The 14316-nt window shown below is 37.8% G+C and overlaps 1 protein-coding gene and 1 long non-coding RNA gene across 2 annotated transcripts; one reads left to right on the forward strand and one right to left on the reverse strand.

The window, feature by feature from the left end:
- Positions 1–738: 738 nt before the first annotated feature.
- LOC148867789 (uncharacterized) lies at positions 739–2257 on the reverse strand. Its single transcript, XR_016110229.1, has 2 exons — positions 2034–2257; positions 739–1402 (listed from the first exon to the last, which is right to left on the reverse strand). It is a non-coding gene; the product is annotated as an uncharacterized LOC148867789 (long non-coding RNA).
- A 6916-nt stretch (positions 2258–9173) lies between these two features.
- On the forward strand, positions 9174–11322 carry LOC148867790 (transcription factor MYB108-like). Its single transcript, XM_088974673.1, has 3 exons — positions 9174–9560; positions 10146–10275; positions 10380–11322. Exons 1-3 carry the CDS (start codon positions 9404–9406, stop codon positions 10996–10998), a joined length of 906 nt encoding a protein of 301 aa, XP_088830799.1. The 5' UTR covers positions 9174–9403; the 3' UTR covers positions 10999–11322.
- The last annotated feature ends 2994 nt before the right edge of the window (positions 11323–14316 follow it).

The raw sequence follows: 14316 nt of genomic DNA on the forward strand, positions 1-14316 counted from the left end.
TGAAACATCAGACAAATTACCGAATAACCAAAGTAAACCAAATTCCGTGGCGGGTATCAAGGCACAATGGGATGGGGTGTCGTCCCCCAACCCCAAGGTCTAACCCAGGTCCATGCCGTGAAACAGACGCTGCTCCCCGTTTTACCACAATCGTATGCAAAGTATATCACACACACGACACAAATCACAAGTCCCCAACCCAACACACATGTCTATCTGTTAAGCATGCACAAATTAAAAGTGGAAAGAAAAGAAAGCGACTAGGGAGTAGTAGTAGTAGTAGTAGGGAGTATTGATGATATAGTGATTTGTGATATCCAATCAACTGACCTTTCCTCCAATTATGCTATCCAGAGTAGTGAGTACATTCAGTGCCATTCCTTCAGGTTGCCAACTAGCCCCCTCCCTAATCCCTATACGTACTGGAGCTTGACTCTTGAGGGGATAGCCATAGCCAGTGAGCCCAGAGCCCCGAAGAAATCAGCAATTGATTAGCTTATATATATATCAACACTAATCCCCTAGAAACTATGCTAGCGCCAACCGTCAATGTGGAGTCGTACAAACAACATCAATTCCGTGTTCCGTATCATCATCATTATTCTCTATTCTTTGTCCTCATCTTCATCCTCCTCCAATTCCTCTTCCTGTTCATCATTTTCGTCATATTCACCGTCGTCGTCATCACTCATCCCTGCTACTCCCGGGATTAACATTGGACACACACGACAACAGTACTAACAAGAACCCAATTCTCATTCAGTCATTTCTACAAATAAGATATATACATGCCACTTGGATGGAGTGACCCTTGACGGCCACAAATAGTCCATTAGTTTACAACATTAGAACGTAACTGGGTTGGGGGCGGTTGGCTAAGAAGAGATTTCAGCACTAGTGTTGGGGTTGCTTTCTTTCAAGACTTTTGACATACATTTCCTAGCCCTGACAAATTTTTGAACGCCGTGGATGGATAAAGCCAGTTAGGTTACCCCTAGCCGTTGAACCCTATATGGCTATATCCCTCTAATCACCTACCAAATGTCAATCATCCACGACCCCCCAACCATCACCCACCGGTCGGGTGTCAAACTGTCAATGGTTTGCTTCAATTACCAACGCAATACGCATTAACCCATCATCATCATCATCATCATCATCATCTTCCAATAACATCACCAAACTGTCTACATCAGGAATCCCGTGGGTGGACAGATGGCCATGTGCCACGCGGACAACCTACCACGTGGGTAATGCCGCATCATACAGGAGCACCTATCTCCATCTCCATCCTCACAAGTGTGAACTTTGACCAAAAAGAAGAAATGGAATGACAACGGTGGAAACTGGAAGGGTAAGAATAACCCCGGCTTTTGGTGTAAGTAAGGCTCTCCCATTCCGTCTACAACAAAACCATCAAGTCATTAATATTAATTTAAAACCAGTGAGTGAGCCCATAATTCTCCTACCTTGCCTAGTGCTGCAACAACAGGCTGCTTTAAAACTTTGAACCTTTAGAATTTAAATAAGCATTTCAATCAGATTAATCAACCATCATTATTATTATTACAATAGGCTAGACGAAACCAACTTAGTTACGTTTACAATTTTATAAATGAGAGAGTCGAAGGACCCAGGCGATGCACAGGCATGTACTTGATCAAATTGTAGTTTATTTGCTCGAACAAAAGACTCAAAGGGTCCAAGTGAATGAAAGGCGTGCGTGCGTCTAAGGGACGAGACATTTGTGCTCGTCACTTTCTGGGTTGCTTTGGCGGCTGTTAGGGATAAATAATCAAACAGTTCGTGTACAACAAATACAGATAAACATACTCCTAGCACTTGTATACTTAATATGAATACATGTAGATCAATAATAGTCAAAGAATTTGGGAGTAGAAATAGAAAAAAAAAGCAGGACAGAATAAGTTTGGGTCAAAGACGTTTCAGCTCAGAATTCAGATAGAGAGGAAGAGTTGGGAGGAATATATAAATGGTAGATATGTTTTAAAATATATGGTGGAGAGGATTACATTCCGTATATCAAACACCGTCCATGGAAACCTTGACGCTACGGACCCTGAAATTCCGGGCTCGCTTTTGACAAAGTACAAGAGATCGAAGAGAGAGGGTGATCTCTGTCGTGGATCATATTCGTTCCCAGCATGCCTTCTTTCCGGTGATCCAATTCCCACAGAGCCACTCACTGATATACCCATGAGAAGAAAAGATTACAAAACCTGAAAAACAGATTCCTAATTTTATTTTTTTTGAGGAAAGTGTGGATTTACTTGAAGACCAGACATGGTCATTTTGACCATCTAATTTTGATGGAACATCCCTTAACCCTTTTGAACCAATGAACCCTCTTTCTTTATTCTTTCTTTTTGTAGGGTGGGGGGAGGGGGCATAGCATCCATTGACTGTTCAAAGGCGGATACCTTACTTAGATGGGTCATATCATCGATTGGATTTGGATGGCTCAGATGACCAAATATATTATTAGTATTCTGTGATATGCACCTCTTGTATATGTTGTATGCAGGCTATTGTGACTCATTTTCAATCAGGGCCATTCAATTAATTGAGTTGAGACTCCAACTTTTGTCTTGAATGTTAGACCCTTGCTGGTTTTGACTGAACATCCTTTTTTAAAAAAAAAAAAACTTTGTTAGATACCTAATCGTTGGTTGAGAATCCTGAGATTTATGGATTAATTCGGAAGCTGCACTAATAAATAGTAAGAATAGTATAAACTGGTAATAGCTCATCTTTGGCTCCATGGAAATACATAAAGATCAAAATTTTACAATATATTAGCCGATATGTATCGTATTGATAGGTTACGGATATATTTAATAGGGACTTTTTAGGGTTTTGATCCATTTGAGAGGATACACAAGCCTTAGATCGATCTCTTTAACCAACTTTTGAAAAAATAATTAAAATAAAGATTAAAGTAAGGTTTTTAAAATTGAATCAGACAACTAATCGATCAAGGGTCGAGTTTCTGGGTCGAACAGTCCGATTGTTTGAACTGGATGGATGAGTCATTCTGACAAAAAACAAAAAAAAACAAAAACCTGTTAAATTATTGAACAATTTAAATGATTCGACCGCTCGAATCAACGGTTTACTAACCAAATCAATGATTTTTTGAAGAAATAAAAGTTCTGAAGTAAAACAAAATTAGTTATCCTACCAGTTTCCGATTTTTCTGATCCGATTCGATTTTAAAAATCATGAATTAAAGTGTGATCGAAAAACTTTATACTCTTACATCTAACATATTGAAGTGTATCGATATTTTAAACTTTGAGATAAACAAAAGAGATAATCCATCCCCGCCTAAACCCATAAATCCTCCTCTCAACCTTCTTGTAAGTGGTATTGGATTCCGAATATCTGGGACAATCAGCCAGCAATTGGTACCTTGCAACCGGTAATAGCTCATCGTCTTTCAGTTTCTGAAGAAAAGAATTTCCGGCTTTGTCACATATCCAAGGGAGGTGCTTTCTCTTTTCCTCGTTTCTGTTCGACTTTTGTCCCTCCAGTCTCCTTTAGGGGAGTAAGGTGCCGACTTCTAGAATCCCTCTAGAATGGTCCTCCACCTCTTTTAGAGCTTAGAACTTTAGACGCATAGGCCTCCCTTTCATCAACCACTATTTTATTTTATATTAATTACTGTCTTACTGATTAATTGGTGGTTTTCGTTTTCTGTTCACATTTTCACTGTATCCTTATATTTTAATGTTTGTTATTATTATTACTATTGTTAGTATTATTATTAATTATTAATTTTATTACATTTAAGAGCCTCCAGAAAATCAAGGGATCAACGCTAACAGGCAGCATCTACTTCACATCTTTGCCAGAAAAGAGTAAGCGAAGAAATGTTAAAAGGTGAATCACAAGGATATAGAGCATTTCATAGAGTCCAGATTAGCTGGAGACGAAATCATGCATACTATTGTCGTGTTGGACTAACTATTCTTAAAGTATGGGTCCCTTGTGGGCCAATGTATATGAAATATTGGCATGTTCACTTGTTATAGGCAACTCATAATTTTTGTCCAATTGATCATCTGGATGTATTTCATGAGGATGACAAATCTGTCAAGCTTTAAGCACAAGGGCTCTAATTTAAAGATGCTAACTTTTTTAAAATCTTGGTCATTTGGGACCCTAGATCTGAAACAATTTATTTAAAAACTAGAAAATGTGGGTGAACATTTTTGTTATTTTACTTAAGAAGTTTTATATTGTATTATTGCTTTTTAATTTTTATTAATTTCAATCTCATATCCCAAATTTCTGAAATATTCAAAACTTTTTATATATTATTGTTTCTTATAAATTATATTCATATTTTATTTTGGTGGCTATACTTGAAACTGAAGATTAAAAATTAAAACCATGGATATAGGATGGTATGGAGTTTTCCTGCATGCATTAATTTGTAAAAGCCAAACATATGCTGTGTTCAAGTAGAGCGCGATATCATGCATTCTGCAATGGTAAACAGACAAAATGCATTGTTTATTAATTAAGTTAGAGTTTTAATTATCACTGAAATTTAACTCATTTTGCAAAATTTGTGGGCATAAGTTTTGAGTAATTAGTCACACGTATTAATCAAGGGAGTTGGTCACTTCGGGGTCTGCGGTTAGGTACGTAATTGAAGTTGTTAAATACATGAAAGCTGAAACTGTTGATTTTAATATTATCCCCATATTAAATTTACATTCCCCGACTAGTGATCAATAGGAATGGGATTTTGTTACAGCCGTGCACTAGGAACATCTCCATACTTAAAAATGTTTTCATTCATAAGAAAATGTTGTTATGAAATCCAGATTCGACCAACACCCCACCTCCCCCTCTGCTTGTGTTTGACAATCACATAGTTAAGATCTAACTAGTCTGATGTGTTCCTATCCATGACGCATTCCAATAGTTACAAATGAACATATGTCCAAGGAGTCAATAGGGTCAGGACCATTGTAACCCCATCACTGATGGGTTGTGTGGAAAACATGTCTGGCCGTATTAGAGTTTAATTGTTTCATTAAGGTTTGATAACAAAAAAACATTAACGCAATTGTGGAAAAACTTGGATAATAACTTATTGTTTTAATGATTATGATGGCCATTCAATCCTTTTCATGTTTTTTTTTTTTCCTGATTAAAGATTAAAATATTTGTTATTTTAATATCTAGCATGACTGAAACATGATAAATATTACTACACTTAATTAATATTAAAATGTTAATAAGAAGAGACGTAATGGAAAAGAGGGGCCACTAATACTTGTTTAATTAGTTATGAATGCCATTTTGGTGGATTTATTTTATTAATATATCTAGTTATGCCAGGCAAGATGGTAGCAATGGCTTGGATTGCGACGTGAGGGTAGGATGGATTCCTGAGAAGGAGCAATGAACTGGAAGACAATCCAACCAGAGCAACACTATTGCAGCATCAAACCTATGAAATGTAGGGGGGAGGGAGGGTATGATAGGAGGAGATTGAAAACGATCTGAGCTCAATCTCTTTGAGTTTTTCAGTCTTTTTACCAACTTCGCTAGCCAGTTGGCAATCCATCATTTGCCATTATCATTATCATAACTAATTAAACCAGTCGCTATTTAACCATGCAGTGGTTAGATATTTACTTGCATTAAATGGAGCTTCTAAGTTCTAAAATCTATTTTGGTCAATCTTAAATTTGTTTGGTACCATTGCCGTTTATTCACGCAACAAATACGCCAATTGGAAAATGATAAATTATTTTTGGTTATGTGTATTTTTTTAATATTATATTATACGATGCCAGCGAGGCACCATTAAGCACCACATAGGTAAAAACGAGAACATATTCTCTCTTCAATACAAGAAGCTTCATTTTGATGTTCTCTTAAAATACTGGTTATGCACAATCGAGGTGAGAATGTTGCTTGTGATGGTTGGGACACACTCATGAAAGCCATTCAACCAGACAGTGCATGAGAAAATTAACGTGTACATACTACATAGTGCTCATATGGAAGGATGGCATTAATACCAAACACTATCTTTCTTCTATGTTTGGATTTGCCTTTGTATTTAACTGTTGATTTGTGCATAGAAGTCATGGTATTTAATACTTTAATTTAGGAAATTTATGGTTTTTTCCATCTCAGGATTTTTTTTCCACTTCTCCTGAATTCGGATATATTCCTCACAGAACATATCTCACACTGTTTCCACAACATATCCCAATTGTGCATTGAGAACATCTTCTCCTAAAGGATAACATTAAGTGTGGAAAATGCTCTTAATGCATGGCTGTGATGCACCATGAGATTAGTATGAGATGAACTTTGTGAGGAGCAAATCGGAATTCTAATCCCCTACTTGTTGGTTGTTACTGTTCCAGTTATACAAATTAAAATTTATAAAATAAGAAAAATCTATAAAACTCATTAGACTCAATTTGAAACGAGTCTAAATACAAATGTATACGATATAAATACATACAAATTAATATATACAATGAAAATGCATTCAAACTGATATAAAATACATAGTTTGGAACGAGTACAAATACTTACTATGGAATATATATGGATGCTCGATCTTTTAGAAGTTCCAATCCAACGTTTTTTAACTCAAGGAGGACTAGGCAGCGTGGTACCCGCAAGGACGACGCCACCATGACTGACTGACTTGACTGACCGGAGTCTTTTGTATATAAAACATAAAAAGGTGTTTCTGAAATCCCGCGTAATCGCCGATACTTGTGTGACGCAATCTTATTAACTGCAGGTCTACAACCTCTTCCCGGCGATAGCCGGTAATTGGTCCGTACAACGATCGCACTTCGGAATTCCTGTCGGCAATGTCTCGAATGTGCTCATGGAAGACGGGTTAAGTTTTGCTATTTTGAAAAAGCAGCCTGCGCTGTTTTTGAGCCTTCATATGTACGACACGTTTATGGATAAAGGTCTAAGAGTATTTATGACTAACATTCTTTTAATTTAAAAACAAATAAAAAACTAGATGAAATAAAGTATCACGTATGCAAAGCTTGAAACTAGTGGAGGCTTTTTTTTTTTAGGGTTTCTAGAAGAAAGGGCATTTTATTGATCTGAATATCATTAAAAGATAGTATTTTTTTAAAATAATTTTGTTTGAAGGCGATGACACTGTTGATTGTCTTCCTCTTGTGATTATTTTGAAAAATATCGCCGAAGCTTCAAAAGTTTCAGGCCTCTTATGAAGCTTCAAAAATTTCATAAAGATCCAGGAAGCTTCGAGTTTTCAAAAGTCCCACATTGGGTTTGAGGTCATCTCGAGCGGGTCTCCGTCTCTCATGGCATTGCGTGCTGAAGCTTCCTGATTCGGAAATTGGAAAACTCGAAGCTTAATGGATTTGGAAACCAACTTACATTCTTTACACTACGCGTGCTGTAAAATCTATTTTTCCTCTTCAGTCTTCCCCTCTGCAATAACATCGAATCCAGGGAGAAACGAAAAGAGAGAGATAACCTCAAACCTGATGTGATGTTCAGCTTCAAGAGAACGGTGTCACCGCGATTCCAGAGTAGTTACCGCGAAGAAGAACGTGCCTGTGCCCTGCTCGGCCTCTCGCATGAACAATATATTCGGATGAACAAGAGGCAGAGGAAGACAATGAACAATTTAAAAAAATTACTTTATTTTAATTATTTTATAAAAATATTACTTTTTATCGATATTCAGAGGCAAAAAATTGCCCTTATTCGCAAGAAACCCTTTTTTTAAACAGCCCAACTTAAAACAAAACTATTAGATTACTAACAAACCAAAAACCCCAAATTCCCGAAAAACTTTTTTCCGGACCAACAGCCAAATCCAGATTTACTGCTCATAGGATGATCTTTACACTCACTTCACTATTGGAAACTATACGGGACGGGTTTGGGTTGGATTTAGGTAAATCCCGTTTTGAATTGGTTATTAATCGAGACAAAATCATATACTCAAAATTATCCCAGTTAATAGTTAGGTCTATGGGGCCAATAGACTCAATTATACTGAAAATTATATTTATTTATTTAAATAATTATATAAAACTTAAATTTTGATAAAATTTGTTAATAAAAGAGAAAGAAAAATATTAAATTATTTATATAATAAATTAGAAAATTTAAACTAATATTATCTTATTTATTATCTATAAAATTTATTATTTCAGATATAAAATACAACAAAAGTAATAAAAAAAAACTAACTCAATTATTAATTAAGACAAAATTATGAAACCAGAACCATTATAATCAATTCGATTGATTAATAATCGGGTCTATGCGACTACAATATGCCATGTGGTGGGTGTCTGGAGGAAATCCGAATTTGGGACATGGTAACTACGAAATGTGTGGGGTAAAAATTAATTACACTTGTTGGGTCGATATGTCGTGCCTAGAAACGGTCTCAACAGCCAACCCCAAGCTCTCCTCCAATCCTACCACCCTGACATCTCCAAAAAAGAGCCTACTGGAAATTCAGGGTCGAATATGTGGACCAGTGAGGCCCAGAAATTGGGACCAAAGCATTTTCCTTTCCTATGTAATTAAGAGACACAAGACTGGTCCTGAAATGAGAATTGATAAAAAAAAAAGAACTGAGAATTGACGAGTTATTAGTATGTACCAAACCATGAATATTGATGGTGGAGCGCAGTTCATCTTATATATTCCCATGTCCCGTGTCCCATTTTAAAATTCCCAAACCACAAAGGCCAAACCTTTCCTAGGCGGGCCTTTGAAATCTATTCGCTGTAAAGTTAAGCATCCACTGGCGGACTTGTTTTGCCACGTATGCACAGCACCTTTGTTCTCCCATTTTCTTGGCAATACGAAGCTGTCGATCAAAACATGTGGCACACCCAGAAAATCGCAGCCGGACCAATTTCATGCGGCTCAGATGGACGGGGACCACAAGTGCACTGCAAAATAGAAACTACAAAGAGAGAAAGGAAAAATGGAAAATGCGATAAAACCGGTTCCGGTTCCCAGAAAAACTTGTTACGAAGAAGAGCGGTAGAGACGCGGAAAGTCAAAGCGTCAAAGTTCAAACCCTCCAACTCATTAGTGAATAGTTAAAACAAGTTTTAGTGATTTATAAATAGCTAATCTATACCCTCAAGTGGCGTGTTCTCTCACATGCCATCTATTTATTATTTTCAATCCCAACTATCTTCTACCTTCTATAAAAGCCCCACTTCTCTATCCTCCTAATTAATCCAAATCCAATTCATCGCTCTGTCTCTCCCTACTCTCTTCCTCTCTCTCTCTTTCTTTATCCCTCTCAACTCTCAATCATACAAGCTACTACTTGTTCTTTTTCTCTGTTGATCAAACTCTTCCATTTTCGGGAATGGATGCTAATGGGAGAAGTTGTAGCTCAGGAACTCAAAGTGAAGAAGAGATAGACCTGAGGAGGGGTCCATGGACAGTTGAAGAGGATCTCATACTCATTAATTACATTGCTAACCATGGCGAAGGTCGCTGGAACTCCCTTGCTCGATGCGCAGGTATTACAATCAAACAAACTCACTGTTTACGGTTTCTTTCTTTTCCTTTTTAATTTGTCTCTGGTTTAAAACAGGGTGTGTTGAAGCCTAGGACTGGTTTGAAAGCCAAGAGTTTCTAGCTAGATCCAAAATCCATGAGCAAAATAAATAAATAAATAAAAACAGGCAAGATAGAAATGATTAAACATTTTTAGCTTATCCTTTCTCTTTTCCTTGATATTGATGAGAAAAAAAAAAGATAGTAGCAAATACAGCAAAAAGCTTGAAAAAGATGGAATCCCCAGGGGTTTAATGACACTTACGAGGTGGGTGTCCTTGAAGAGATGATGGGATTTGAGCTAGAAGAGCCATGTTTGGCTAGAACTTAAAAAAGAATAAAAAAAGAATTAAATGCAGTAAGGGAATATCCATTCAAAATCTACAGGATATTAAACTATGCAGAAGGAAGAATAAACAGTAAACAAATGGGATTCTCTGAAAACTTTACCAAAATTGCAAACGCTGTTTCTTTTCTTTTCTTTGTTTTTCTTGTTGAGATCTCTTATCTCCATTGAATTCGAATCTAAACCTAATTCTTCTAAACAGGTCTCAAGAGAACCGGAAAAAGCTGCAGACTAAGGTGGTTGAACTACTTACGCCCCGACGTTCGACGTGGAAATATCACCCTCGAGGAACAACTTTTAATTCTCGAACTCCATTCTCGTTGGGGGAATCGGTATGAGCCACAGAATCTCCTATCCTCATCATATTATCTACTCTTTCTCTCTCCCCTCCTCCAGTATAATCTGATCTTGTTTTTGTTTCTGGGAATTGCTCCAGGTGGTCGAAAATTGCTCAACACTTGCCAGGAAGAACAGATAACGAGATTAAAAACTACTGGAGAACAAGAGTTCAGAAGCACGCGAAGCAACTCCAATGCGACGTGAACAGCAAACAATTCAAAGACACCATGCGCTATCTCTGGATGCCCAGGTTAGTCGAGAGAATCCGGGCAGCTGCGGCAGCTTCTTCAGGCGCCAATACGACGACCACCTCCCCCACCACCACCCATCACCAAATTAACAATAACAATTCAGACGTCATCACGGGTCAGGTCCTGTCGTCTGCAGGCAGCAACAACGAGTACGGGGTTTCGCAGATTAACGCCAGTTTCACCCCAGAGAATTCTAGCACCGCCGGTTCATCAGAATTATCCGTAGGAACCCAAGTATCCCCGGTCTCAGACCTGACCGATTACTACAATTTTCAGCCCAATAATTACGCCGATAATTTCCACGCCTCCCAGGTTAATTACCAAGAATCCCTAACTAGCCCCACTGGTTACTTTAACCAAGGGTTAGATTTCGAAGCAATTGAGCAGAACAACATGTGGTTGGACGATGGGGACGTATCGGACAATTTGTGGAACGTTGAGGACATTTGGTTTTTACAACAATAGCTCCTCTATGCTGTTCAGAAATTTCAATTGTCGGAGGAAACTTTGTAGAGAAAAGGAAGGGGGGGGGGTACGAAGATAAGACAAACATAGAGAAGCAATGAATGAAATGATTAGGATACGACGGGGATTTGGGAAGAAGGGAAACCCAATTGTGAATTCTAATAATTCTATTTTTCTTCTTTCTTTCTTTATTTCCTTTTTTTCGTGTGAAGATCGATGTATTTTGAGGTTTTTAAATCTTATTCTTTTTTCAATTAACTTTTGTACTGATTGCATTTTAGAAGGCATGTCCAAATTTAATAATATTTTCAAAGTTGTGAATAATTGGCTCCACCATCTTACATGCATCTTTTGATTATTTTAACCATATAATTAACATAGTTGGTAATTGGCTTTCCGAGTCATGGAATTTTTGAAACAATAAAAGGCCTGAACCAGATTAAAATGACTCGTTGGTTGCCCAGTGGTCTAGTCAGTGATGAGTGTTTTAATTAACTTGATCTTATCTGGTTGCATCTCTAACATCACTTGCGTGGAATTGTAAGATCACCTTATACCCAGCTGGTATGTGTTGATAATCTACTGTTTTTTTTTTTTTTTATATGGAATCGGAAGCAAATTATTTTGTTTGGTTTCTGTGTGTATTATAATTATAATCGCAAAGTTTGGAACCAATGGGCTGGGACCCCTTTGTGCTTCCTCCACATTAAGTACATCAAAGCTCAGTTTGGAAATAGTATAAATACAAAGGTATACTTTGCACTGTATATAATTATATTTGTACTTTCAAACTGGGTCCAATATACATCTATTTATCACTGATAATTTGTGTACTAAATGTATCACTTAGAATTGGGATTTTGAAATAGAATATTGAGAGAATATTTCTTCCTCTCTTTTTTGTTTCTTGTTACATCCACCTGAGGGCATTTTAGATACTTCATTTCTATTTTGGGGATGGTTGTCAATGTTGTGCTTTTCTTTTCTTTTCTCCCCTTTCCATTTTTCTCTTATACAATCCCGATTGATTGGAAATAAAATCATGCACACTGGGCTAGATAACCTATCATAGACCACGAAGAAACATGTTCATGTTCCGTAGATATAGAGTCTAGGCTAGTGTGGGTCTAATGTGGGCCTTTGTATACAGAAAACTGGGGTATGATAGATTAACTAGCTTGGTGTGCATGATTAATTTTATCTCCAGCTCATGTCATAGGAAAACTTTTTATGAATAAAATGTTTTGGGTTGATAAATAAAAATTGTTCTTAATTTTTACCTTCACTGTTAATTTGATGTTTCAGTTATAAACGCCAATGATTCTCCTACACACAAGTATTCTGACAGGAACGACTCAAATCTAATCTGACAATACATACACTTGAAGAAATTTTCATCGATTTTTATACTTCAATCCAAAACGTTTCAGGTTGAAACGGCAATGGTATCAAATTAAACCACAACCTATGTTGTTGCCATGCTGTTTGATTTGCACTTGGCTTTCTTCTCATTCACATTTTGCATGTTCATCAATTTATTTTATTTTTTTGGGTGTATATATTTTCAAGTTTCAACGCTACTCCTCAAAGTAATTGAACGTCTTCGCCCAGCAATGAGAGAGGGAGTTCTAGCATATAAGGGCAATTTTTAGGGTTTAATATCAATAAAATAATATATTTAAAAATAGGTTAACATTTTAGAAATAATATCAATAAATGGTAAAAATACTGTTCATCATCTTATTCTTGTCGTTTGTTCAACGTCTGCCGTTGCCTGCCACCACCTGCCATCGCCGCCCATTGCTACTCACCTTCGCCTCTGCCTCCGACAACATTGCTAGAGGTGGCAGTGGCTGCACTGGTGGTTTCTCTGTCCAACGCCGCCACCTCTGCCAACCTCCGCCTCCGCCTCCAACAACATTGTTGGAGATGGGTGGAGACAGAGGTGGTGGTGGCGACGGGTAGAAGAATGACCACCAGCGTCATCGTCGCCACCCATGCCTCCGACCACTTTCGACAACGTTGCCAGAGGCGAAGGCGGAGGTGGGCGAAGGTGGCGGCATTGGACAAAGAAACCACCAGCGTCGCCGTCGCCACCTTAGATAACGTTGCCGGAAGCGACGACGGGCAACGGCGAACAGTAGCTCTGGTGGACAAATGACAAGAAGAAAAAGATGAACATTGATTTTGTCCTTTATTGATATTATTTTTAAAAAATTAATTTATTTTTGAAATTTTTTTAAAATATTACTTTTATTGATATTAACCCCAAAAATTGCCCTGGTATGCTATTACACGTAGATTCCAATCAAACGGATGTGAGCAAATTCTAAGCCATCCATGGGCCAACGTTCCTCGAGAAGAAGAATGAAAGAAGTGGACGTTGAAGGAGAATAGAAAACGTGATGGAAGAAGAGAAACAGTGATGGCGGCGGAATCTATGTTGTCCGCGTGCCTTTTCATGGAAGTGTCGAAAGTGGTCCCAAGTGGGGGACGGTGTTATTAGGATTCCACGTGTCACATTAAAATAATAAAATATATTAGGCTCCCTCGACCGAAGCACTGACAGCCGCAACCGTTGAAACGGCCGGTTCTCTCTCTCTCGTTCATTTTCTTCTTGTCGTCCAAGAAACAGACGACCTGCCACGTAGACTAACCAAAGTCGTTATAACTTATAAGCCCGAAAATAATGACTAACTGCACTTGCATCCATAATCCGCAAACCTCAAGACTTATGTCTTTCCGTCACGTTACCATCTTTAAGCTCCGGGGGGACCCACTACCACACTGAATGGACGAATATCAACGGGGTAATGATCATGTGCGAGCAGTAGCGCTGTATCAACGGTGGGAGCCCTACCGTGTTCGCCAATAGTTTGCTAGAAAAATGAAGCATTTCAAATTATTTAAGTTTTTCAATTTTTTGGGCCAAGTAACCAACGGGTGATGGACACGTTAGCGATAACACGATTTATTCGGCGTGATCGCCTCCGCCGAATATTCTATTTCTGAAATTATGCTTCTGTCGTCTACGCTGATAGTCTAAATTAGGGACCCACTTAATGTCCCCGTAACTATATAGTCTGGTCTCTGGTCCCCCAACGGTCCAAGTGTCGAACCAAGTAACCAACAGTGTGCGTTTTCTTGTTCCTTTTCATATTTCCCATTAATCTGGACGTTTGTTTTGCTATATAAGAGAAGAGTTTTTTAACAAAATTTAAATCAAACATAGCCTAAGATAACCTAACTCACCTCACCTGGTAAATCTTGGTAGTGTTATATTTGATTAAGGCGTATATAATAAATCATCATCATCAT

This window comes from Nelumbo lutea, chromosome 3 (genome assembly GCF_056320005.1).
Source record: "Nelumbo lutea isolate HS-2025 chromosome 3, American lotus-T2T, whole genome shotgun sequence".
NCBI classification, from domain to species: Eukaryota; Viridiplantae; Streptophyta; class Magnoliopsida; order Proteales; family Nelumbonaceae; genus Nelumbo; species Nelumbo lutea.